Below are 27515 nucleotides of genomic sequence, written 5' to 3'. Positions count from 1 at the left end.
GCATCATTACTGCAGTCTTCAGTGTCACATGATCCTTCAGAAATCAGTCAAATATGCAAATTTGTTGCTCAAGAAACATTTCTTATTATTTAAACGTTTTGTTTTGTTTTAGAATAGAAAGTTCAAAAGAACAGCATTTATTTGAAATACAAATCTTTTGTATCATTATAAATGTCTTTACTGTCATGTCTGTGCAATTTAATGTGTCCTTTCTGAATAAAAGTATTAATTTGTTTATTTTTTAAATACTTTTTTTCTTCTGATGTAAAACCAATATTTCAGAAGAATATTACAGAAGAAAGATAAGAAAATGCAAGCAATAAAATATCATACTATTTTAGATTTTAGCTTAAAACCAAATATGCAAAATCGGCAATATTGTGGAGAAGGTAGACACAATTACAAAAATAATTGTTCTGTTCAATTTTAGGATTGTGATGTGTTTGATTGATCCATTTATACACAGGTCTGTTATGGCAGGGAGCGTTCACACAAAGTTTGCCAGCTGTATTTGTTTGAATGCCACTCTTTTAACTTTAATTTCAACCCTCTTTTACCAACAGATAACCACCCTAAATGGTCAGGAGTTTTTGCTGCAGGCAGATCACTTTCCAACCATCTGTAAATGGCATGATGCCCTCAAGAAAGCAGTGGACAGTCTGGTATGTCATTTCTTAAAAGACAAAATAGCTTTTTGCACATTTGTACTTTAACATGGACTGATCTGGGAAGTGGATCTTTACCTATACTTTATATGAAGGACTATATTTAAAAAAAAAAAAAAAAAGGTTAAATACACTAAGGCAGATCACTTTCCAACCATCTGTAAATGGCATGATGCCCTCAAGAAAGCAGTGGACAGTCTGCTCATTTATCCTAACATTAGGATAAATGAGCAATATTTTGTTGATATTATTTCTGCATGAATCTTTTATATGATGTTGTGGTTTAGTCGAGTGGACCTGGAGGCAAGAGCTGTGGTAGAATGGCCCTAAACAGATCCAACAGTACAGAATGCTTGCCCAGACCAACCTGTGAAGCCACCAAACCTAAACCAAAAGAGACCAAGTCTGAACACAGACGCTCCATCAGTGAGTAACACGTGTGTGTGTGAGTGTGTGAGAGAGTGAGAGAGGTGATAACTGGCAATCAGCACATAGAGTTCAGAACCAGTGAGTGTGTCGAGGTTGCAGCCTTGCTTCACCACTGTTTAATATCCACTTTAATGAGTTAGCAGTACAGATGACAGTCTGTTCACAGACTTTATTTCTCCAAAAGAAATTTAGGTCATATTTCACCCCAAAATCCAAAGAAATTTTATTTTTTTGTATAAAAAAATAAAACGGACCCGATTTTAGGATCAGGATTTTTTTGCATTGTAACATTATTTTTTAACATTTATTTCCATGACAATTAAGCAGTTCTCAATACTGTAATATATATATATATATATATATATATATATATATATATATATATATATAAGATTATTTATGTTTTTCACTTCTGTTAATTAGTATTTAGCTACAGTTAAAAATTATATCACAAAAACAAGAATCTAATGAGAATACACATTTTCAGTAAAAACAACTCTAAAGCAAAATGAATAAAATGTGCTTAAAGTGGTCATATGATGCGATTTCTTGTTTTCCTTTTTCTTTAGTGTGTTATGTAGCTGTTAGTGCAAGTATAAGATCTGCAGAGTTACAAAGCGCAAAGTGTCAAACCTAAAAATATATTCGCTCTAAAAGTTAAGGCTCAGCCACGCCTTCCTAAAACGCTTCATCTACACTGACATCTACAAATCTACGTCAGTGTATGGGGGCAGAGTTTCATAACACCGCCCAAATGTATACGCAAAGAAAGAAGGCGTAACTTTTATTCTCGCTGTACTATTGTTGCCGCTGGCAATTTCGGCATTTTTCGGAGGATTGTATCCTGAACCTGGGAGAGTACAAGGCCGGCTGTGCACAAAGGCTGATTCTAAAAAGTGGGGCAATTCCAGCTTTGCAAGTACAGTCTGGTGCTTCTAATTTAGAGACACAACCTGTAAGTGTTTTCATATTTTAATAATTTGACTATTTAAACGCGAGTTTTGAGCAGAATAGTAGTGCTTGCTTGTCGTTTCTACGATCACAAATGCAGACATGGTTTTATGTTTACACAGTGTTTTCACCCCAGTTGCGCGGCTTGACGCGTAAAAAGACATTATAATATAAGTATAAGTCATAATAATCAGTAATTATGTCCCCAATGAAAATAAAACCTTACCAATCTGATACGACCTGGTCCAGTCGCGCTGGCAAATTTGATCGATCAGCTTAGTCATCTGCATTTTCCGGTTCAGATTCAGGCTTTAATTGATAAGGTAGTATAGACATTATCACCTGTTATTATTGCTTTGGGACCTAATGTTTCAAATATGGTAAGGGACGTGACATTTCTGTCACACGTTTAAGGTTTTTGAGCCAGTCACAATCGCACTGGATCGCTGGCCAATCAGAGCACACCGCACTTTTCGATGAGCTTTGTAAAAATCGACGCGTTTCAGAAAGGCGGGGCATAGAGGAGAAACAATAATGTACAGTATGTGTAAATGTATTACTTTTTTTAACCTAAAACCGCGGAAACACTGCATTGAACCAAATACACAAAAATAATGTTATTTTTAGAACCATCATATGACCCCTTTAATTGTCATTAATCAATTCTTTGTCATGCTACCATATAAAAATCATAATGGTACTTAATAAAAGGCTTCATTATTTTTAAGCAAAATATAATTTCCTATTTTCCTTTTGGTTTGGGGGTGAAATGTGACCTGGACATGATTTTGCACGATTCATTCTTTTGATTAATTTTTTCATCACTTCTACCTCTGTGCGACTGTGGTCACATTCTGAACAGGAAGCACAACAGCACCTTGACCACATGCAGTTAGGTTACTGTAACAAAAACATCCGCTTCTGAAGTAACATGACATCTATAATAAAATGCAGACACGTTACCACATCTCATCTCATCATTTACCATACGAGACAGAGACCAACAGAAGCTGAATTTCAGACAATATATACGACTGTTTGGAACTCCACTGGGATGTTGAGTAAGATGGATTCAGTCTGCTCTCTGTCAATCATTATTATAAATTACAAGCTATTTGACACTCCAAGTGTTTCTGTCATTGGTAATTGCAGCATTTTCTGCCCTGAATGAGTATCAAAGAGAATTCATTTACTACTGTACCGAATACTGGGCAGTAGCTCCGAACGCTCACTTGTCACATACTAATCACTGGACTTGTCAAGATGGTGTAATATTGACACTAACTTTGGCCGGAATCGATAAATAAATGCTGTGAAATGAGATATGCACGTACACTGGAGAATATTTCAACAGAAGGAGCTTTTCTGGTGTGCTTTTGAACAATGTGGAGAAAGGAGACAGTCTTATTTGCATGAGGAGGACTTGCACAAAGACAGCCTCAAAAGAATGTGGCGAGTGTTCAGTGACAGCATTGTTCCTGTGTCTCCTCTGATCCCCCGCACAGTGTTCAAGCTGAATTACAGCGCCTCAGACAGCGCAGACAAGAATGGAGTTAAGAACAGACTGAAGAAGTTCATCTCCAGACGGCCCTCCATGAAAACGCTACAGGAAAAAGGCCTTATTAAAGGTGAAAGATTTGACATGTGCACTCCTTACATTAATGTGATGCTCATTGCCAACTATCAGTTTCAAAAATCCAACATCTTTTACTTATTCACTTAACAACTCTGCCCAGTTGTAGCCCAGTTAATAGTCATAATTACATGCTACACAATTGCAGGTTACATATTACGTGATGTCATACGAATGTGCAATCTTAGGACATTCGTTTATTTTGGCTCCCATATGGTTTCCATATTAAACACAACTGTGACCCAGTTAAAAAAAAAAGGTAGCAAGACAGTCTTTTTCATTTACACATTATTCCAGTTCAACAAGCAATCCCTGATGCGAATTCTTAAAGACTGTAACTAATTTATTTTATTCATGGCATACACCAAACATAACATTAAAGGATATTTTAAGCATACTTGGAACTCTCGGATAAAGGTAATGATATCTTTAATTTCTTCTGGTGTCAAATAGACCCTTTAATGTAGTATCTGTGGGGGTAAATGGCAGATCAAAGAGGACAATATTAAGGGAATGAATAAAACTACTGTGGGATTAACAGAGTAGCGCAGGTGGCTCCTAACACAGCTATCACTGGCAGAGCTCCAAGGCGAGCTCGCCCGCTAAACAACCATCTGAAATTAGGAACGTTCCATATTGTACCGACGCTTTTTAATAGTAATTTATGTAGAAATGCCCCTCCTGCCAGATATTTCTCTAGGAAAGTTCTGAATGCGCATTTGTATGCAAAGGTGGCTTGCTTGCAGTCATTTATGCATTTAGCACATCGCCACTTCCCCCCCATTCCTCGCGGGTGCCGAAATGAGAGCAGGACATCTTTGATGTTCCAGAAGCCTCTGGGACAGCTCGCCCGGTCCTATATGAACTCAAAAAGCCAAATGATGAGGACATTTACACCTCTACGCTTACAACTGTAGTTTTGCTCATTATGGAGCGTTCTGATCTTTGAAATATGACTGCCCCAAAACATTTCACTTCGCGTTTCATCTGTGAAATTCCTGGGTCACACTTTACATTATATTTGCTCGTATATTGCACCTCGTAATCTGTAATTAGTTTCGAAGCAGCTTGTAATTACTCATTGCTATTATCTGCAGCTGTCAATAATTTATTTTTTTAAACATCTAATTAATTAAAGGATATGCTGATTAATTAAGTACAGATACTTTTTAGATATTTGTTGAAAAAGCCCCCAAATGAAGATAGTTTAAGACATTGTGGTGGCAGACGAGTAAATAATTGAAAAGACAATACAAAGAAGTCAATATATTTGACATTTGTTTTCTATATGATTAACATAAACTAAATAAAAAAAGTTTATGTCCAGCCATGTCCCCTCTTGCTTAGTTGGGGACACTCAATATTTAACAGTATTATTGATCTGCCTGCATTGACACCATTGTATGAGAACTGAACTGAGATTGACGATGACATCACTGTTTTTTCCAGAGCGGCTGTATAGATAAATTAACTACGAAATTTTAATACAACAGAAATGAACCATCACTGAACTTACTTAACCTGGACTAAAACACTGTTTTCTTCTAGATCTGCTGTACAGCCGAAACAATCTTTGTTGCATTATGTTCCCGTTATCTCTGTAAAGCTGCTTTGAAACAATCTGTATTGTAAAAATCACTATATAAATAAAGGTGACTTGACTTGACTTATTGATAACAGTAATGATAGTTTTATATTAATAAATGAACACCTGACATGGGCACTGTAATACAAAGTGTTAGCAAATCCTACTTTAGCATTATACATTTGTAAATATTCTCACTGACGCGTTTTTCCATAGACCGAGTGTTTGGATGTCACATGTTGACCCTGTGCGAGAGAGAAGGGACCACTGTGCCCAGATTTGTCAAGTTGTGTGTGGATGAAGTAGAAAAACGAGGTATGGCTCAAAAAATTATCTTTAAAAAAAAACAAATGGATGTTGTTTTTATCACATGCCTGGCTGACTAACAGACAGATGTCTTTACCCCGTCCTCACAGGCCTGGAGGCTGATGGGATATACAGGGTGAGTGGCAATTTGGCCGTTATCCAGAAACTACGCTTCCTAGTTGACCAAGGTGAGTTTAATTCTGTAATTATCTATTATCAGTGCTTGGTTTAAGGCCAACAGTTGCATCAGTGTTCATCTAAATGACATATTATTGTTTTAGTTCTAAAGGCTTAGCTGAAAGGTATGAATTAGTTAGTTTGTAATAGGCACCACAAATTGTTTGATAAGGATTTTCAGTGTGGTTTGATATGCAGTGAAATGCAGGCAGGACAATGTGGTCGACTCTCAGGGGGCGTATTAACATTGACATAATGATTAGCATTTTTTAATTTCCTCATCAAACGACTGTTGTTTTAATTCTCTCTGTTGGCTTCTCTGACTCTGTCTCTCTGTTTCCCCAGAGGAGGAGCTTGACTTGGGCGACAGCCAATGGGAGGACATCCATGTCATCACCGGAGCGCTAAAGATGTTTTTCCGTGAACTGCCAGAGCCCCTGTTTCCCTTTCGCTTTTTTGACTTGTTTGTGGAAGCCATTAGTAAGTAGTGAAATCGATACGAGCAAATCAGTGTAATTGCTAAAAATATTTTGGTATAAGAACCTTAAAATGTATTACAAGGAATGATTAATTACCTTTCCCAGAGATGTTAGACTTCAGAATACTCAAAATGTGCTCAAGTATTCTACGGTAACATCAAGTTATTTATTATTCATGGTTTACAGCTTAGGTCCTCCTAACTGTAATTTAAGCCACGGATGGATAAAGCGCTCGCCACTCTTGGGTTGAGTTGTGTTATTTGGGATTGACCCTCTTAGACGCATTCTTGCAGATCTGTCAGCCAAAAGGGGTCGCTCTTTGACAGGGAGGTGCTGAGATCATTCAAACTCCCTGTTTGGGGAATGGGGGAATTTCTCAGGCCAGAGGGCAAAGTCAGGGCCTGTGGTCCAGACAGAAACTGTCACCAGATCGGCCTTAGTGTCACGTGTAACCTCCCTCCAGCAGCACAGAGCAAACTCTGGGCCTCATCTCGAGCGTCCAGCTGACGCCAGTGTGTTTCTCTTGGGCAATCTACCTTCTGGAAGGCACGTACCTTCTGAAATATATGTATGTACCTTTGTGCTTGAAACAACATTTGTCCTGCACTTTTGTTTTACGACTTGTTCGATTTCTGACGCCCTGTTAGTTTTAAAACAAACACTTTCAGATTAGTGGCCGTGTGAACTACAGAGTGGCGATAAACTATGTACTAAGCCGTATATGGGCATGTAAATAGAGAGTAAGTATAGAGCAAATAGGGAGTGCAGAACATTGTAGGAACAATTGCAGCTTTATGGTCCTAAACACTGTGAACAGGAATGACGGAAGATCAGTTTAGAGCACACTCAACCCCCTTTCTAATATATATTTATAAAAACAGCTATATATTTTCATGTATAAAGACTTGCGCTACCATTTAAAAGTTTGGGGGCAGTATTAAAAAAATTAATACTTTTATTCAGCAAAGAGACATTAATTTGATCAAAAGTGACAGATGTTTATAAGATCTCTATTTCAAATAAATTGTTTACTTTCTATCCATCAAAGAATCCTGAGAAAAAGTATCACATATTTTCAACACTGATAATAATCAGGAATGTTTCTTGAGCAGCAAATCAGCATTTCAGAATGATTTCTGAAGGATCATGTGACTCTGAGGACTGGAGTAATTATGCTGTAAATTTAGCTTTGCCATCACTAGAATAAATTACATTAAAAAAAAAAATAAAAAAAATAATAATATTACTGCTCTTACAATTTTTTTTATTAAATAAATGCAGCCTTGGTGAGCATATGTGACTTCTTTCAAAAACAATCTATCTTCACAATATTTTTTCGGAAATCATTTTCTTAAGATTTTAGAAAATGGTTTAGTATACACAGCGACTATAAAGCATAATATTTGGAAGGTCACCCATTTAGATCTCACCTCCAAATTTAATGTAATTATTTAATTTTTTTGCATTGTCAGTGTGACCAATCAGAATCCCAGAAATCATGATTGTTTTCACACAGGTTTCCAGAATTCCCCCTCATTGTTTTGTTACTGCTACAGAGTCACTATGTCTACGCTGTTTAGAGAAATCAACCTATAAACGGCATACTTGTTTTATTTTAGCATTGTAGTTTGATTTTCACAAGTTTGTTTAAATCAATGAATATTTTATATTCTCAGAACCTGATCTAAGGACCAAAAGGCCAGTGCGCTCACTGTAATAAGCACAGGGCTATCATTATTAGCACTGCATCTTATAATATCCCCACTGGAAGGAGATATGCGTGAGACAGAATGGGAACAGGCCTGGGGTGATGTTGTAATTTGCTAATAAATATTTACTCGCGTGGCATGTAGGCCAGAGCACCGCAAACTGTTTGTATCCAATTAATCAGTAGATGAGCCTGATCACTTACAGATAGTGTTTAGACAACTAATTATTACTGTAAAAGGCCCCTAATAGCAGGAGGTATAATTAGTTCAACCTGCAACATGTCTCACCAAAACAGAGTATGCGGTAAGACCATTTACTATACTAGTCGTGCTGTATACTGTGAATAGGTTAACCTAATTTAAATAACTTTTTTGACTTGAATAGAATAAGTTAATTTATATATTACAATAACTTGACAAAACGTAACCTTCCATTCCTTATACTGTATGACAAGTGAACCAGAAGTAACATTGACATATTGTGATCTCTTTCTTGACTCATTATTTGATGAGGCTTCCAATATCTTTTTGCAGAAAATAAAAAACAAGTTACAGTTAAAAAAAAATATATATATATATATATATATAATGTTTTTGCATTTATATATATTTATATATATATATATATATATATATATATATTTATATAAATTAATAGCTGCCTTTTATGTGAGACAAGTCTACTGCTGTAGAACAGGACTGTTTACACTGTACACTTGGGAAATGTAACTTGCTGGCACAAAGTCTTGATTTCTAGTATGTAGGTTACTAAGCTCCTCCCCTGTCTGTAATATTGGAATGGTTTAATGAAGCTTGCAGCTCGTCTTACATTTCATTTACTGAAACTGTCCAACAGCCTGTTTCATTGATCTCACCAGATCACTGACAAGCAATTTCAGTGAATCCTACTGATATTTGTGTGGCTCAGGTCTTCTGCATTGGTCCATCACTGTCAGAAGAGGACAGCTTCTCTAACCATGGCTGCCCTTTATTTGGGTGGTATTAACTAAAGGTCTCTGGAATGGTACTTTGGAGAAGGATCCATTCAATTAGGACAGCTGCCCAATCACAGACTGCTTCTGGAAGTCTTTGTGGAACTCAAACTCATTTAGGCTTATTGGACGTTTGGGCAAATTATTCATATGTAATCTTCAGGCTTAACACCCAACATTTAAACGGCCCCTTCTCTCACGATTTGTGAGAAGCTCTGAGCACATTTCATCTTCTCACTTGCAATGTATGTTTATGCACAATATGTGCTCACTCCCGCAAATCAACATTTGGGCTTCCCAGGGTCCTCAGGTGAACAGTTGGCCTAATTTTCCATTCTTTCAATCAGTGCCTGTTGTGGATGTGGCAGCCACCAGCTCTTGGCTCACGATGGACTAAATCTATTATTCATATTGCCTGGTATCTTAGCGACATTGTCCTGCCACCTGTCCAATAGACAAGCTCGCCTTGTTATACAAAGTGAAGACATACTTGTTGACAAATGGTGGCTTTGTTCTCCGGGCCCACACACACAATGCAACGTTTGTGTAGTAATCTGGAAAGTTCGTTCAGAGGGACTGTATCGTTATATCACATTTGAAGATGACCAATTGCATATTTTAAGAAAACTAGATTGTAACATTTTCCAGTTTGACTTTTAACATTATTTTATATGAAACTTGTCACAATGGTAGTGTGAAATGTGCTGAAATAATACCAATCAGAGCTGCGTCAGACAGTACATCTGTCATAACATAATTGTTTGCCTATTCTGATGTTATGCTCTTTCAGCTGACAGTTCAAACTTCAGCCTGTGAATCACAAGTCTTTACATTCTATGCAGCTTTCCTCATTTGTGCAAAGTGGCCTCATTGCCATGCAAAGCTAGCATGCAGAAATATTTTCAAACGCATAAATCTCTTCCCAGTCTCTATATTTCATCAAGAAGTTTTTCATGTTTAATAAATTACAGCGCCGATCCTCTAAGACTTTGTTATTCATAAAGCAAAGTATTCAATTGGGATACATTTAAAATCTTAATCATAACCTGCAGGACTATTTGCAGTGTGCTAATATTTGCCTTGACGGGGCTTAAAGAAGCCCGCAGACAAAGCTCGCAGATGGGCTTATCCTGGGAAGCAAAGCTGTACTGCAGTAAAGATGGTCTCATTGTTTGTAATTGGATTATATTCACAGATTTTTGTAACCAAAAGTACATCTATTCTTTACTGTACATCAGCTCTTTTCACAAAACAATGATGCTCTCAGTTTGATTTATAGAGTTTACACTGCAATGACACATTTGTGCAGCCATGGGTACATACATTTTCTTTCATCTGAAGTATAATATCAAAAAGAGACATCCTGTTTTGTCATTTTTCAACAGAAAAACACATTTGCCAGCAATTACCAATGATACCTATAATTAAAAAATTTTAATTTTGAAAATAGTACACCAGATTTATCTCTAAATGGCAGTTTCATCAGCATTTTTTTTTTTTTTTTTTTTCTGTACGGCAATAATGCAAAATTGTATGCACAAAAAAATACTAAAAGTGCACTATTTTATTATATATATATATATATATATATATATATATATATATATATATATATATATATATATATATATATATATATATATATATTATATATATATATATATATATATATATATATATATATATATATATATATATTTATATATTTATATATATATATTTATATATATAAACTATTTTTTAGTCCATGCACCTTTTGTGTTTTTTCATATAATTTTATATTATTAAAATACATACTAAATTGTAATTATATTTATTATATATGATATGATATGATATTATTATATTAGAGTTTTTAAACATACGTTTGTGTGCCTGTACTTTCACATTAGGTTTATAAAAATAAAATGAAAATGCATGCATAATGGATTTGATCTAAGAATGCCCACTGCATGCCTTCATCAAAACATTGCCTTCCTTTTAAGAGTAATCCCCTTTGATCAGAACACTGTAAGTGTAATGCTTACCATGGTGAATTCATGCTGATTTAGGGTGTAGGCATTTTGAACGTGTTTTATATTAATGACACTGTCCCACCATCTGTCCAAAATACAGGACAAGGGACCATCTCCAATATGCTAGCCACCAAAGGCAAAGTAATTAATGACAGCAATAATGCCAGCAATAATGACTAGATTAAATATTTTACAGGCCGACTGCCATGCAGTGTCAAAGCCAAAAGAAAGCTAACGGCCTCCACTGAGCTAATGCTTGAAGAGAAAGTCATAAAAAAAAGATATTGCTTAAATAAAGTAATGACTGAATGTTGATGATAAACTGTAGTGAGGATTTCTAGTTCATAACACAAATTGTTTCACTAATTATGTGGCCTTGACATTAAAAATACTGTGTTAAAACATTATTATTTAGATAATAATCATCATTTGCATGATTTTGAGGCCTAACGTTGTAACTTACTCCATAAAAAAAGTACAAAACAGTGTCCCTCTGCTAGTGGTACCTAGAGGAGCGGGTCAGAGATTCACTCTCTGTCCTAGAACATGGTCTCTGTCTGTGCTCAATTGACAGACCTGGCATCTGACAGGGGCATCTGCTCGCCGAGCCTGTGCCAGCGCGGTGTATACACGGAGACATCTGCTCCATTAGTGCCCAGGGGGCATCCTGGGCAGTACAGTAGACTGGGGGCATAACTACTGCCAGCTCCCTTCCATAGCACATCCCATGAATAGCATGGTGTAGCTGTTAGCCATCCTCAGTAGGAATAACCAGTGATGTTTTCTTAGAGGGAGGAAGATTTTGCTCTTTTCAAAATGTGTAAACATACATAATTGATTTACAGCATTGCAATTTTCTATTATTATGATATTTAATCAATAGAGTTACACTAGGTACAGTATCATTTGATGGTGCATTTTTAACCTTAATGGGTATCTATAATAAATTGCATGCTATAAAACGTCTTTGGTCAGCATTAAAACTTCCTCTCCCATATGAAAAGTATAATGTGAATGTCAATAGTATATTGTAGATGCCTGTATGCATGTTTAAATTGATGGTGTGAGGCAATTTTTGTGAAAACATCATTTGAAAGAGAATTTGTAAGCATTCTATATGAATGTCTGAAGTATGAAAATATTAATTAATCAAAATGTGTCACAGAATACAATTGTTTGGTGTACTTGATGTACCGTCTATGCAAAGGATTCAAAAGTTTGTGGTCAGAATTATTATTTTTTTTAACAAATAATAAGGACACATTAATTTGATCAAATGTGACAGTAAGGACTTTTAGATTGTTACAAAATATTTCCATTTCAAATAAATGCTTTTTTTTTTTTTTTTACTTTCTATTCATCAAAGAATAATGAAAATAAATCAGTTTTCACAAAAATATTAGGCAGCACAACTGTTTTGCAGTGTTGATAATAGTAAGTAATGTTTCTTGAGCCACAAATCAGCATATTAGATTGATTTCTGGAGGATCATGTGACACTTAAGACTGGCGTAATGACTTAATTGCCATCACAGGAATAAATATATTAAAATAGAAAACCGTTATTTAAATGGTATTCTTTTTTTTACTGTGTTTTTATCAAATACATGCAGCCTTTGTAATCATAAGAGACTTCTTTCCAAAACATTAAAAATCTTACCGACCTCAAATTTTTTAATGGTAGTGTATATATGTAAGGAACTTGTGACTTAGAATCTTGGAGGTCCGTTAATGCTCTTTTAAACAAATCCGTTCCGGTGAAATTTGACCTGAGGGAGTTTGGAGTGCACACAGGTGGCCCCGTAAAAGCTCCATTTCAACATCTGCTCAGGTTCCATAATGATATTGATCAAAAGCATCGATTAAATTATTAAAATACCCTCTAATCCTCCAGATTCTTGTCAACAATAAATTACCCTTTTACTTATTTTACCATACAATCTTCTTCACATCAACAGTGTTTGAAATAATACAATCAGCTACATTACTATATCCATCATAATGGATTTAGAGAACTTCAAAGTGTCAAAGGTCAGGTACTGACTCTGATGTAGAACAGTCAGCGCACAGGTTGGTGTCTCTCAGGAGTTTGCCATGAGGTCATCAGCCATCTGACATGTAAAGAGCAGCGGGGTCAGGAGGTCACCGGTTACAGCTTGTGTTACAGCATAACAGCTTTTAATGGACGTGGACTATTGCGGACCATTAGCACCATTCGCATGTGCTTTCATGTAGGAAACTTGAAAACCTGCCTGCAAAATGACAGCATTATAGGGGTGTATATGCTTTGATTTTACAGATGGACAGGACAATTTTTTCTAGAACATCTTTAATTTCATCCATCCATGAGATACTGATTGCATAGAATCAAAATAGTTTTGCTGAGGAGTGTAATAGTGTCAGATAACCGTGCAATTATACGAAATATATTTGCATAGCTTCATAATTACATAAGGTTATAACTGCATAACACAGTTTTACTAAATGCTGATTGCTCCTTTTTGGCAGCTTAAAAAGGGATTATGTTGTACATAAGTTAGAAAGAAAATTAAAACGGACATAATGAACAATTAAACATACCAAAAGTAAGAAGAAATAATCAGATAAATGGAGTAATCTATTCGATTACTGTACATATTGGCTGTCTGGTAAGTCAGCATTTTGGAATGGGACACATTCTGCATGTGGCCTTCTCGAGCATGTCTATATAATTAATAGAGAGAGGGATAATGGTCCAGTATTAGGGAAAATTTTGATGTTAGATGAGCTATGTTAATGAAAAAGTGATGGAAAAGACATTAACTTCTCGTTGAACCTAGAGGTTCAAATGAAGGAGCAATACTCAAATCAAAACATTTCATCATCTCTTCCTTGCCAACAGAAATTAAGGAGCCCACACAGAAGGTTCAAGCCATGAAGAAACTGATCCATCAACTCCCCAAACCCAACCACAACACCATGAAACTGCTCTTCCACCACCTGAGGAGGTATGTCTCCATCCATAACACCAAATAGTAGATCCCACAGGACTTTTTAGGGGCCTCTGAATCATTTTAGGTGGGTGGACTGGATACCATCTACGTTGATAGTTTTCTTGTTGAAAGTCACAAGTAAGAAATTGTACACAATAAATTGACCATTTGTGTTCAATTGTGAGATCTTTGTATTTTCCTCTCATCTGAGCTTGATTGATATCTGTTGATAGCTTCAGAAAGTTTGTGCAAACTTTTCACAAACTTCTGTGGTGTGAAACCTTGCACTCCTTTCACTAATAATAGTCAAGCTCAATGAAAAAGACTTCGTTTGAAAGCATGTTTCTTTGCACGTCTCAACGTATGAGCTCTCATTAGGTAGTTCCTTTTTCCTTTTTGCAAGTCTACATTGTGAAATTGCAAAGGACTGACATTTACATGACTATCTAGCTATCTAATGACCCTAGCTAGGCTTTCTTCATGAAGGAAATAGTGACAGATTTTTCTATATTAAGGAAATAATGATTTTATTTTCATTTTTGGGTGAATAATCCCTTCCATGACTATCTACCAAGTTACCAATCACAGGTTGAGTCTGCTCTGCTCCACTAACTGACCAAAACCAGGCTAGACTATAAAGGGAACTTCCCATTTTCCCCATAAATTACAAAGACATTCTCTTCATTCAGTAGTTTTTTTCAGTGAGCCCAACAATAATGCCCAATCTGAAAACCTTCTACTAAAGGCCTCAGTAAACAGGATGCAACATGAACAGAGGACTTAATATGAACCATAATGTGTGTGTGTGTGTGTGTGTGTGTGTGTGTGTGTGTGTGTCAACGCTCAAGTCCTTGTCCATGATAGCGCTACTGGCACAGCCAGAAGGCCATATGGCTAGTCTCCATCTCCCAGGAGGGGTGTTCTATCCCACTTTACCCTTCTGCACATTTACCACCCTGCACAGGAGGGCCACAGGACTCATCTCAGATTGATGAGCGCCCCCCTCCTCCCTTCCCCCAATGGAACATGCCCTTTGGCACTAGTGCTAAAGTCTGTTGGGTTGCCCATGCCAGGTCTCCCAATCAGAAAACACTAATGTGTGACTGAGAGAGAGACACTCAATGAACGACAGTCGATTTCTAGACAGGAACATGATATTCGGAGAGTCTGAAAATGTGCTGAACAAAACTAGGTCTGCATTCCATGAGATAGCTTGATGATTTAAAAAAAAAAAATTATTTCTGGTTAACATGCTACAACACAAAACTGCTGCCTCCTCTTCTACAGTATTGGTCATGAGTTTTACAAATGCATTTGCCACAGCTAATGAATTGTATATATATAAAAAAAAATGTTTTATATTATTCTCAATGCTTAACATTTTAATATGGATTATTATTATTATTATTATTATTATAATTTGTATTATTATTATTATTATTATTATTATTATATCATTATTGTAAATGTGTTTTGAGCTTTTTTGTGTTATTTACCCCCACAACTCTATCAAGGTTGTCATTATATTATATTATATTATATTATATTATATTATATTATATTATATTATATTATATTATATTATATTATATTATATTATATTATATTATATTATAATATATTATATTATATTATATTATATTATATTATATTATATTATATTGTATTATAATTCTGCATATTGTTTACCATTTAATATTGATATTATTATTATTATTATTATTATTAGTTGTAGTAGTAGTAGTAGTAATAGTTTTATTATTATAGATTTAATTACTGCAGATTTGTATTGAACTTTTTTTTTTTTTTGTAGTTTCTTCTGTCTTTACAGATGATAATATGTACACATATATTTCACTGTGAATGTAAATCTACACAAGCTGCCCCTCTAACCCCAACAAAGTACTGTACCCCCACTGTTGGTTTTGCAGCGTTTCCAAATCTGTAGTCAAATCTACACACAGGCACGAGGGTAAAGCATTACCATAAATTCACTGAATGGCGGCATTAGAAAATTCATTCAGCTTTTATTCTGCTTACTAAAAAGCTGTTACAGTGGAACTTGTGGTGACACTGAAAATCCCTGTAGTGCCACCAAGTCTGTTCCTTCTCCACAGCGACGTTCTCGCTGCTCCTTTCTCTCACTATTAGAGCAATAAAGTGCTTCGAATCCAAAGCACAGTGCTTTGCTTTGTGGGTACCACACCCTGACCAAGTGATGTGGTTCTGTTTATTTTATATTCTCACTTAAGTCATACTTGTTTCTGTCTACTGCTTTCCCTCTCTAAATATCAGGATGACTTTCCCATGAATAAAGGCAAGGAATGTGCGGTCACAGTGAATTAGGTTAAAGTGTGTGTTGTATCTGTTTTCTAAGACAAATGTAGTCATTTTGAAGTCTAGAGTAAGATGAAGAAAGAACAATGAGGTTATAGGTGCCGTGCAGCCTATGGTACAATGCATAAAATAGTATTGATAATAATGCATACATAATTAGCTTGTTTTGTCAAGCAACTTTGGCAGCTGTTACTCGATGTCTGCCCAAATGTCACTCTTCGCCTATACACTTCCTGTCCTCTAAAACAGGTATAGTTAACTGAAGCGTCTCTCTGAACTCCTACTGTCATGCCTTTGTAGGTTATATTTTGCGCTGACTTGGCTCATCTAAAAAGTGGTGAAAGTCAAAAGCTCTTTGTTGTGGGCGCTCTCTATGCCCGCATGGAACCAATGTTCTTTTTTTTTCTTTTGGTCCGTGGAGCCTGGATTCAATAACCAGTTGTGTGCTCGCATTGTGATGATGTGGTCAAGGCAACCAGATTTTCTCAACAGTACACTTGCTCAGTAGTGCTATTTATGCCATTTTTTGTGGGAGGTTTTGTCACCACCGCTCATATTTCCCGTTTACCACAAGTGATTTAAAAGGCCACAGGTTTTGTTTTTTGTTAGTAATTCAAGGTTCCGTTTGCCTTTGTGCTGGGAAAGAAACCTGGAGAAACCTCTGATCAGGAAAGCCAAGAAAAAAAAAAAAACTCTTCTCATCTATGTTTGGTGTTTCTTAAATTAGATTGAATAGAAGTGCTGCTGTGCAAATTTTGATATCCACAACAACAGTACATGCACAGCAATTTATAACCTTTTATGGGGCAGACAGGAAATAATAATAATAAAAAAACAGTAAACAATAAAAAGAAAATCTGAATATTGTAAGTGGAAAATCAAAGTCACGCTCAAGCCCCCCTGATAATAGCGAGCCTTTCTTTTATTAGTTCAGTCAATGCCGTCGTCTTATAACACGAAAATGACACAGTTTAAAGCTTGGAGCGATTCTGTAACCCCCACCCCACCTCAATTTATTATTCGTCCCATGATTCTTCAGGAGCCAGTTAGGCTGACCCAATTAGCACTGGCCTCCTAGGCGGGGAATGACGGCATTGTGCGCTATCCTCCATTTCCTGTCATGCCCCGCTTGCAAACGAGATGCTAATTAATAACCATTGGCATCTTGAGCCGTACACGTCGGCTTATGTACGGGATATCAATGATTTGTCAGATTCAACCAAGCGTAACGCAGTCACCTCCGGTCAAGCTGCCCACAGCCTGGCCCTTACCCAGACACCAGAGCAAAGCAACTTCACTGGGCTCCAAGTCAGCTGATGGTTTAATGAGCGCATTTTGCCATAAATACCCAGATACTGAGGACCAGACTGCATCCTTCCCTTTTCCAAATCAACAAATTTCTTTACTGAAAGTGTTCATTTAGATGAGGTGTAAAAAGATGCATTCTCTTACATATCTGGGGATAAGTAGGTGATAGACATTATTTTAACACAATATTTTGTTTTAAAAATGATAATGGGGTATATATTATAAACACACACACACACACACATACTGGTTTCCATGTTTTATGGGGACATTCCATAGACATAATGATTTTTATACTGTATATTCTTTCCCCTAAACCTATCCCTAAATACAACACTCACAGAAAACTTTCAGTATTTTTACATAAAAAAAAAATAAAAATAAAATTATAAGCTGTTTTCTTCATAGGGACCAAAAAATGTCCACACATGGTCAAATATTACGGGTATTACTATCCGTGTGGAGACATTTGTTCCCCATAACACAGGGAATACCAGGTACACAGTACACACACACACACACACAGACAGACAGAGAAACAGAAAAATATATATATTTTTAAATGCATTTTATATATTTATTTATATTCATGCATGTTTTTGCTTTCATGCATGCTGCTTAGGTCATTTTGGTGAGAGACATTATGTTAATACAAACCTATTTTAATAATAATAATAATTTATATACATTTATAGACATATATACAATGTTATCATATTATTTTAGAACAAAAAAATGAAAAACTATATATATACACGTTTACAATTATTTTTTATATGTATGTTATATTTTTTGTTCAAAATGTTTTGAAATTCAAATGAAAAAATATGTACGCTTTTTTTTTTGTTGCATTTTATATAATTTAGATATATCATATTTAAATATGCCACTCAAGACAAGTCATTTCCTTTACATGGCTCTCTTTGATGACAGTGTGTTTACAGGCTAAAGAACAGTTTTTTTTTTGCCTGCTAGAAAGCGTCTTAGTATTGCACTTCCCAAAATGTGATACTACTGTAATTGAAAATGATAATGACTGTAATTAAGCTTCTATCATGATTTTAATCGATCTGGCATTACTGATAGCGGGGATGAATGTGAAGGTGGGGGGTGTGGGGGTCATGTATATAGTGGTGTCACAGTGGCATAATTACCAAAAAAACACTAAAAGGTTCAACAAAAAGCTTCATATTTAATGTTTTGAAAAATCACTTCGGGAAATGAAGTCTCTCTCCTTAAGATCATTAGCAGACCATTAGCAATGGCAGCCGAGATCCTTACATCATAGTGCGCTAATTAGGTTAAAATGCTCATGGCAGGACAAGCGTCTAGCTGTGATGTACAGGGGAAACGAAATGGCCGAGGTTAATTATACACATTAATGGGGAATTATTGAGAGCGCTTGGCCTGCCTCTTAAGTTGTGTTTCTCAGCTGAAATGGCTTCCCAAAGTCCTAATAACACACGCGGAGGGACGTCACATGTAGCACCATCATTACCTCTTTACAGCTGAACGTGCCTAGTTGAGGAAGCCTGTGCGTGAGTATTTTGACAACAACACGGGGATTATAGATTGTTGAATTGCATTGCATAATTGTAGACCATTATTTTGATAGATGTGACCATAAATGTAGATGGCACAGGACGTCGGTTACACTACGGTACAATATATGTGAGTGCAGTAAACCCAACACACTCCTAATCAGTACCTTTCAGGACTGGGCCGCTGTAAAACCATGCAAAGTTTACTTCAAAATGTTAAGCCTGCTTCCCACCTCTTAGTCAGGATCCCGTTGACAACTTGGAAGGCAGCCCTCCACCACAATCCCTCCCACCCTTTCCAGGCCTCAACCCATAACAGAGCCAGAGGGCTCCAATCTGGCTCCTTCTAAGAGTCCTCCAATACCCCAGTATTGATTGTCTCTCCACCACAGCCAAACCTCAGCTCAGAGACATTCTGCTAAAAGTGCGCTTAGATGCCTCCAAAGACCAGGCACAAGTCCTCAAAAACACCCTGCCGATGGTCCGTCACCAATGTTCTAAGTAGGTTTTTATGACAGGAAACGTGCACACTTTAAGCTTGGGGGAAATGGTTGTACTTGTACGCCATTGTCAGTTCTTCCATTAAGGATCTTCACGAGAAACTAAATTCACTGATATTGTATTACATCAATGATCCTGTGTTTTTCTGTTTTACAGACTCTTGACGAAGTCAAAGAAAAACTTAATGTCAACCCAGGGCATCAGCATTGTGTTTGGACCGACTCTCATGTGGCCCGAGTTTGAATCAGGAAACATGGAAGTCAATATGGTGTACCAGAACCAAATAGTGGAGTCCATTCTCATTGAATGTGTGGAGATCTTTGGACCAGGGGGCATGTAAAGTGATCCCAGAGTATTCTGGAAAGAGACTGCCAAAAAACAAAAACATGTTGGCTGGCTGGATGTTACGCCCATGTAAAATAATTTCTTGCTCCTTTTGCCATTTGAAAAAGATTTTTTAACAGTCACATTTATAATTTTATATATAATTTTAATATATAACTTTATATTTTTATTTTTGTATAATGCAAATTTCACATTGTATCATACCTGAAACCATCATTGACAAAGTTTAAAAGCTGTATATTTGTAATGATAATGGTAGGGGAATAAAGCAGTTTTTGTAAATGGGTTTTGTATACTGATATTTCGCATTACATCATTTTAATTTTGGATGTAGGCAATTTTTGCCAGTTTTTTGTTAAACTTTTATTTGGCACAAACCTAAACCAGGGGCCTCATTTATAAATCGTGCGTACGCACAGATTTGAACTCCGAGTGTGCGTACGCTAAATTCCACAGCAACGCTCATATTTATAAGAACAGACTTTGATGTGAAACAATGCTTAGCATCATGTCAGGTTCTAAGCAGACTTGCACTTTCCTTGTGGCAGAGAGTCGGAGGACTGCAGGTATTTGGAAATCTAAGCAATTCTTGCCGCTCGACATTCTCAAGTAAAGCATTTGCACGTTGACTGGCGCTCTTTTATATGTTAATGACATTAATTAAGTTGTGTTTACGAGATGGACATCTGAAAACATTCAGCTGTACAATTTCAAGATCATTTGCGATTTAAACATTTCACATCTGGAAGAGAGGCGTACGCATGTTTTATTTGTACGTACGTTCGTTTTCTGACTCACAGGTACGCACGTTGGAGGATTGATCGTACGATCAAACGTAGGATGGTTTCTACGCAATATTTCATAAATGAGGCCCCAGATCTTGTGGTTATTTTCTAGCAGCGCAAACTTGCTGTTGCAACAGGTATTTGCTTTATTATATTGCGACGTTGTGTTTTATTAATGGTAGATATGTACATGTATTTGGTTGTTTTTATTTTAAGTCAAATTATTTTTCATTAAAACAGTAAAAAATATATATGCCTTTCAAGAATATTTCATGCTGTATTACAAAGTCTGAGTTTTCTGCCTTTACTTCTGCAGCCTCCTTCTGTCACTCTATGGGCTCTTTGCATTGTCAGATAACGTACAGCGTGATCACATCGGTTTCTAATCAAACTGCCAAAGTCCTCTCCAATTCTCGAACAGCAGTCTCTTTTTATTTGCTTCCCGCAGGCCAGTACTGAGACTGTCTGCATGGAATGTGTTTTTAATTCCATCCCAAAGATAAGAGAGAGTCTGTAATTACGGGAAGAGCCATCCATCCTTGTAGCATTTTCCCTGCATCAGATCCCTCATAGTTTGGCATCTCGAGCAGTAATGATGAAGGGGTACTGGAGGAACAGGAGGGCGACATAAACCAGATTTGCGGGCTGTGCGTCTTTCTAAATCTCGACTGAAAATAACGCAGTGAAATGAGCTGCAGCTTTTAGTGACCTCTCTGGCACAGCTGCGCTTCACTCTGAGACCTTAACGAGTTCGGCAGGCCACCAAGACCTTCATCTCAGAACCTTTGAAAAGAAACACAGTTTGGTTTTTTTTTTTTTTTCACAAAAAGTTTACAGAAAGCTTGGATCTTGTATTGAACACATTGTCATTATGTCTCGACACCTAAAAAAAAGTTTCACATGCCAGGCATGCTCAATTGCTTCAACGCTGGACGAGAAGGAAAAAGAAAAAAAGATGGCACTAAGAGCCATGATTATGATTCTAATGCAGTCAGAGCTTTAAGTTAAACACACCCTGTGAACTCAAGAGTCTTCTATTTGACACTTGAGTTCCAATAATATAGGATGTAATTTAGGTGTGATTGTACTTAAAAATGTCAGGCAGCAAGTCATTTCAACTTAAAGGGTTAGTTCCACCAAAAATGAAAATTCTGTCAGTAATTACTCGCCCTCATGTTGTTCCAACCGCGTAAGACCTTTGTTCATCTTCGGAACACAAATTAAGATATTTTTGATGAAATCTGAGTGCTGGATCACTTCTCCATAGGCTGCTAGGTGACCGAAACTTGCTGGCCCAGAAAAGTTATTAAAGAGATCGTTAATATAGTCCAAGTGACTACAGTGGCTCAATCTTAAGTATATCAAGCGACGAGAATACTTTTTGTGCGCAAAAACAAACAAAAATAACGACTTTATTCCACAATTCATTTTCCTTCTCTCTGGGCCTCTAGTTGGTTCACGTAGTGTTTTAGCGCAGCGCGTCTGTGTTATACATCACCACGTAGGCTCACTATTGGCCGACGCTGGTCATGTGTGTGATGCGTGATGACGTATAACACAGACGCGCAGCGCAAAAACACTACGTGAACCAACTAGAGGCCCAGAGAGAAGGAAATGAATTGTGGAATAAAGTCATTGTTTTTGTTTGTTTTTGCGCACAAAAAGTATTCTCGTCGCTTGATATACTTAAGATTGAGCCACTGTAGTCACTTGGACTATATTAACGATCTCTTTAATAACTTTTCTGGGCCAGCAAGTTTCGGTCACCTAGCAGCCTATGGAGAAGTGATCAGCTCTCAGATTTCATCAAAAATATCTTAATTTGTGTTCCGAAGATGAACGAAGGTCTTACGGGGTTGGAACAACATGAGGGTGAGTAATTACTGACAGAATTTTCATTTTTGGGTGAACTAACCCTTTAAATAACATTAAACTGACTTAAGTTATACAAGATTCAAATATATATATATTTGATCAAAATAAGTTAAGCAATAAAAAAATTAAAAAATTGAGTTAAAGCAATGTAAAAACAAATGTTATCATAACTTATTGATCATATATTTTTTACTGTGTATATATATACACATGTTGTTGGGTAAGTTACTCTAAAAAAGTAATTAATTACTAGCTATACTAATTACATCTTCAATAATGTAATTATATTACTGTACCAAGTACTTTCTCTCTCTAAAAAGTATTGGTATTACTTATTACTAATTACTTCCTAAATATAAAAAAAGGCAGACACGAAAATGCACATTTGATTCTTTCTAATAAACAATAATTGCATAAATTATTCTTCAACTGACCAAAGTGCATAAAGAGAGGTTACATTATAAACATTGTACAGTAACATTGAAATTTGATGGTAAATCCACTATTGTTTTATATAGAATTGTCGTATAGTCTATACAGTTTTTAATGCAATTACTGTAATTAAATTAGGCTACAGAAAAATTAAGAGTAATCCCTTACTTTAATTTAATTACATTTCCCTTGAAAAAGTACAGTAATTAGATTGCTTAGTAATTAATAACACTCAACACTGTGATATATATGGTCTTGGTCAAAAGTAAGCACTAAACATGTTCAGTTCATTCTTGCATTAAATGCTTCAAATAACAAGAAATCTAAATGTGTGGGTGGATGGACTGAGGTGGTAAGTAACCCAGGGGAGACTATTGGCAGATATTTGCCATGTACACGAAGCGAACGCCCAGATTTATTTTGTGCTAGATCCCATGGTCACATGACACTGCATGGGCATTGTGCAACACATCTCACACTTTGAGAGCCGTCGTACTGCAGGTGGTGCTTTGCTCATTAATATGTGCAAAATTAACGTCTCCCATCAAATTGGCTTGTGAAAAGGTGTGGTGCATTTTGAGTGTTTGGAACGTGGTGTGAAGTGACTGAATCTAAAAAAAAAAAGAAAAAAGCCAAAGTATTTATTTCAGTATTTCACACAGATTGCTTGCTGCAAAGATTTTGACCTTGCCAAGTGTGTGTGTTTGAGTATATTTATGTTTTTTTAAAAGTATCTTATGCTTACCAATGCTGCATTTACTTGATCAAAAATACAATAAAAAAGTAATATTGCAAAATATTGAAATTTAAAATAATTTGTCTTCTTTTGTAATATATTATAAATGTAATTTATTCACGTGAAGGCAAAGTTGAATTTACAGCATTACTTCACTCTTCAGTGTCACATGATCCTTCAGAAATCATTCCAATATGATGATATGCTGCTAAAGAAACATTTCTTATTGTTATCAATGTTCAAAACAGTTGTGCAGCTTAATACTTTTGAGGATTCTGTGATGGCATTTATATACACTCATTATTTGGTAACAAATAACAAGTTGATCAAATTATCAGGTCTGCTACCACTGTGACCAGTGTGAAGGGCTCTATTGACGCCATGCGGTCGGTGGGCAAGGGGCGCGCAAAGCCGTATGAAACTGTGGCCTTCATGTTTTCTCTACATAAGCCAAGACGTTCCACTTCTAATGATTTCATGTAATAACTGGAGACCACTGCGCTTTTCCGAACCCCGACAAACTCCCACACACCCCACCCCCACATTTTGTTTTCCCATCCTTCTTGGCAGAGCTTCATGGAAACGAGCGTCTTTGTAAGTCCGCAAAAAAACTGAAAAAGAAACGCAAGAAAGGGCCCAAAAGTAAATGAAAGCATAACAATACAGTGTCCCTGTGAGATTGCTGCCATGTTCTAACCACCAGGCCCCATTAAAAAGAGCCTGGGCTCCAAGAGAACATGGCAGCATATTGATAGCATATGAATGAGTCATACGAGGACAACTACATCTCTTTCTCTCTCTCTCTCTCTCATCCATTCCTCCGGTCTTCCTTTAAGATCATAGATCAGGGCAATGTTACACAAACTCGGAGTGAAAAGATGAGTATTCTACCTGTCACTTCAGCCAGGACCGCCTTCTCATCATTCGAGGAGAAACACAAGTGATATAATCACACAAGTGTACTGTATAACCACAAACAGTAGTACACACTTTCCCCTTGGTAATGGTATAATTGGACAGCGTGCCACAACATGAGCTGGTGTGAAAAAAAGACTAAAATAAATAAACTCGCATCGAACAGCAAGCAAAGAAAATAAAAAGACTCTTCCATCCTTAACAAATCATCTACAAACCTATTTAAGGACCTTCCCTTGTGTAAGAAAATAAATTACTTTAAAATGAAAGTATATTATTGTTGTTATTTATTTATATTATTATTATTAGATACTAACAATGGCATTTGACGAATAAGAACTAACAAAAATAAGGTAATAGATATTATAGGTGCTAGTCAGTGGGGTTAAGCAAAGAATTAGAGAGCTGACCTGTTGACCTAGAAGGTTGAATTAATATTCCCGTAATTAAACGAAAATAATACAAAAATAAATACATATTTAATACATATGAAGAAATAAATCCTTCCTAATTTGGTGACAGCCATGCTCAAACTGCACTGTGACCACTAAATTTTGCTCGAGTCAGAACTTGAGGGTTCTCATTAAAGTGCCATTTCCATTTTCCATTTCCTAAATCCTTTTGCTGGTTTCAGAAGAGGCTGTGATGATTCTGTGCATTTCATTTGCAGTGAGTTTCTGCTCTGAAGTCTGTTCCTGTTACAGCGATGATCTCAGAAATGACAGAGAGAACGCTACAAGTGTTCTTACCTTCACTTCCAAGAATCGAATTGAGATGCCATTATCTGATAACGTTCAAAGGTCTGAATATCTTAACTAAGCTGACCTTAAACAGACGAGTATTTATACCTGACGCTGTATCAGATCAATTCACTTTAGTGATTCCCCTGTCAGATATTAATATATCTACCAATGTAGCCATATAATATGAATGGCAGCTTTCCAAGCTCTGTGCTGCTGGGAAGGGGGGGTAAAGAAGACCGCACAAGTCTTAATTCCATTTGTTTTGCCATCGAATTCGGCCGGCATTAAATTTGCTTCCCTAGAACACCATCAGTGAGAAAACAGCAACAGGCCAATGAAATGGTTTAATGTGCACTGAGTTTTATAGAGGTTGCTATTAACTTTTTATATGTGGGGTGACATTTTGTGCCGAAACGGCATGTTATAGGCTTTATGGCGTCATTAGGGCCTGACCTCAGGTCGGCCCGGGGTAGATGGCAAACTCATATGACAATGCAGGATAAGGTGCAAACAAGTCAATCACATTCATCTTCTCCTTATAAATAACACAAGTCTCAAATATTCACTTTCAGATGAACAAAAAGGCAAATCATATATGATAATGTAGATAATGTAATACGGCACACAAAAGTGTCTCACTGACTCCTTAAAATATGAAATACATTACATATGGAGGTAGGATATTAGGACTATTTTTCTATGAGCTATGAAGGAAGCACCCCTACTTAATGAGGAGTAATGAGACTAATCTCGATTGCTTGCGAGAAGACGGCAGCGTGATTATATTTGAGCCTTTAATTCGAATCCTCCGTCCGGCGCACCTGAAAAATCGATGCATCTGATATAATAACGCCTGAAAGTCTGCAGCTTTATTAAGAGAATGTCTGATAATAAAGGAGGAATCCTTCAATAACTCCTGCAATAAAAGTCAGGCCTCTTTTAATAACACATATGTTGGCAGGCCTGAAGTGGGCCGTGTGATTGTGGCATTGCTGTGATGTGAAAGCAGACACTTATATCTTTATGGAAAATCTGACAGGCCATTGTTAGTTTGCCCAGATTTTACATTTTGCAAACACATATAAATAGCTAGTTACCATGCCCCCTTAATTATGCAGCGGGTTCCCGGCTGCAACGCACAGCCAGATCTCCGACGCAAGGAAAATAAAAGAACCATATTTAGATTCAACCACAGTCCTGGGGAAGCCTTGCATCAACCTTTACTGAGCCTCGGGGGACTTTGTCACAACCTGGCAACCTCAGGTGGAGCAAGAGCCCACAACGTTTCAAGCCGCAACTTGGCTGCCGCTCTGTCGGAGTGGGAACCAAAGACTCCAGAATTCCAGGCTGGAGTCCTCCGGCACAAAGGATAAAAATGGATATGAACTGAAATATGAGGTGGGCCCGCCTTTGCGCGACACGAAAGCGGTTTCAGGTTTTTTGATTGTTTATTTTTACTTTGTTCTTTTTTTTTTCATTAACCACAAATATGAAGTTGCTTTTTTTTCCAGCATACGAGGACATTAAAATCACATATACATGTTTTTCTTAAATAATAGCAGAGAGGTTTTCTGGGTCATAAACTCTCTTTAACAATGAGGCTGGATTTTAAATCATAATGTATTTCTTGGGGGTCACGAATCATGACATGTGCTCCTCTGTTGACATCATGTCACTGTCTGCTCTCAGGAGGGATCTGAAACCGTCCCCCAGAGTGTCCCAGGAGAAAGCGCTGAGGTTCACCTAGGAAACAGAGAGACAAAGAGAATACGAGTGAATGAGATGGAAAAAGCAGAGAACTGTGAAAGTCTTATGACAGATTTGGAATCTGATTGTTTAATGATTAGTGAGTAGCGGTTCTCAAGTGGTTTCGTTTCAGGATGTAGATTTTAATAAATTCCATCATTTTAAATTCGACATCAAGTGAGACATTTTTTATTGTATATTTATTTTTATTAAATGTGTTTATCAAGTCAATAATTCAATAACTCAAATTGTGGATGACAAACAAGGTGTAAATGATGTCACATTTAATGTAGCCTGTTTTGTATTTTCTTTTATCTTGCATTAAAAATTATACAAGTG

The 27515-nt window shown here is 36.6% G+C and overlaps 1 protein-coding gene across 1 annotated transcript; it reads left to right on the top strand.

The window, feature by feature from the left end:
- The first annotated feature begins 130 nt into the window (after positions 1 to 130).
- LOC309491803 (rho GTPase-activating protein 15-like) lies at positions 131 to 20978 on the top strand. The gene is made up of 8 exons (XM_082190831.1): positions 131 to 662; positions 953 to 1091; positions 3551 to 3673; positions 5480 to 5578; positions 5680 to 5757; positions 6092 to 6226; positions 13822 to 13927; positions 19756 to 20978. Exons 1-8 carry the CDS (start codon positions 438 to 440, stop codon positions 19937 to 19939), a joined length of 1089 nt encoding a protein of 362 aa, XP_082046957.1. The 5' UTR covers positions 131 to 437; the 3' UTR covers positions 19940 to 20978.
- The last annotated feature ends 6537 nt before the right edge of the window (positions 20979 to 27515 follow it).

Source organism: Leuciscus leuciscus (genome assembly GCF_965113295.1).
Source record: "Leuciscus leuciscus genome assembly, contig: HAP1_SCAFFOLD_582, whole genome shotgun sequence".
NCBI lineage: Eukaryota > Metazoa > Chordata > Actinopteri > Cypriniformes > Leuciscidae > Leuciscus > Leuciscus leuciscus.
Note: the sequence above shows the minus strand (reverse complement) of the source record. Positions and strands in the feature narration are given on the sequence as shown.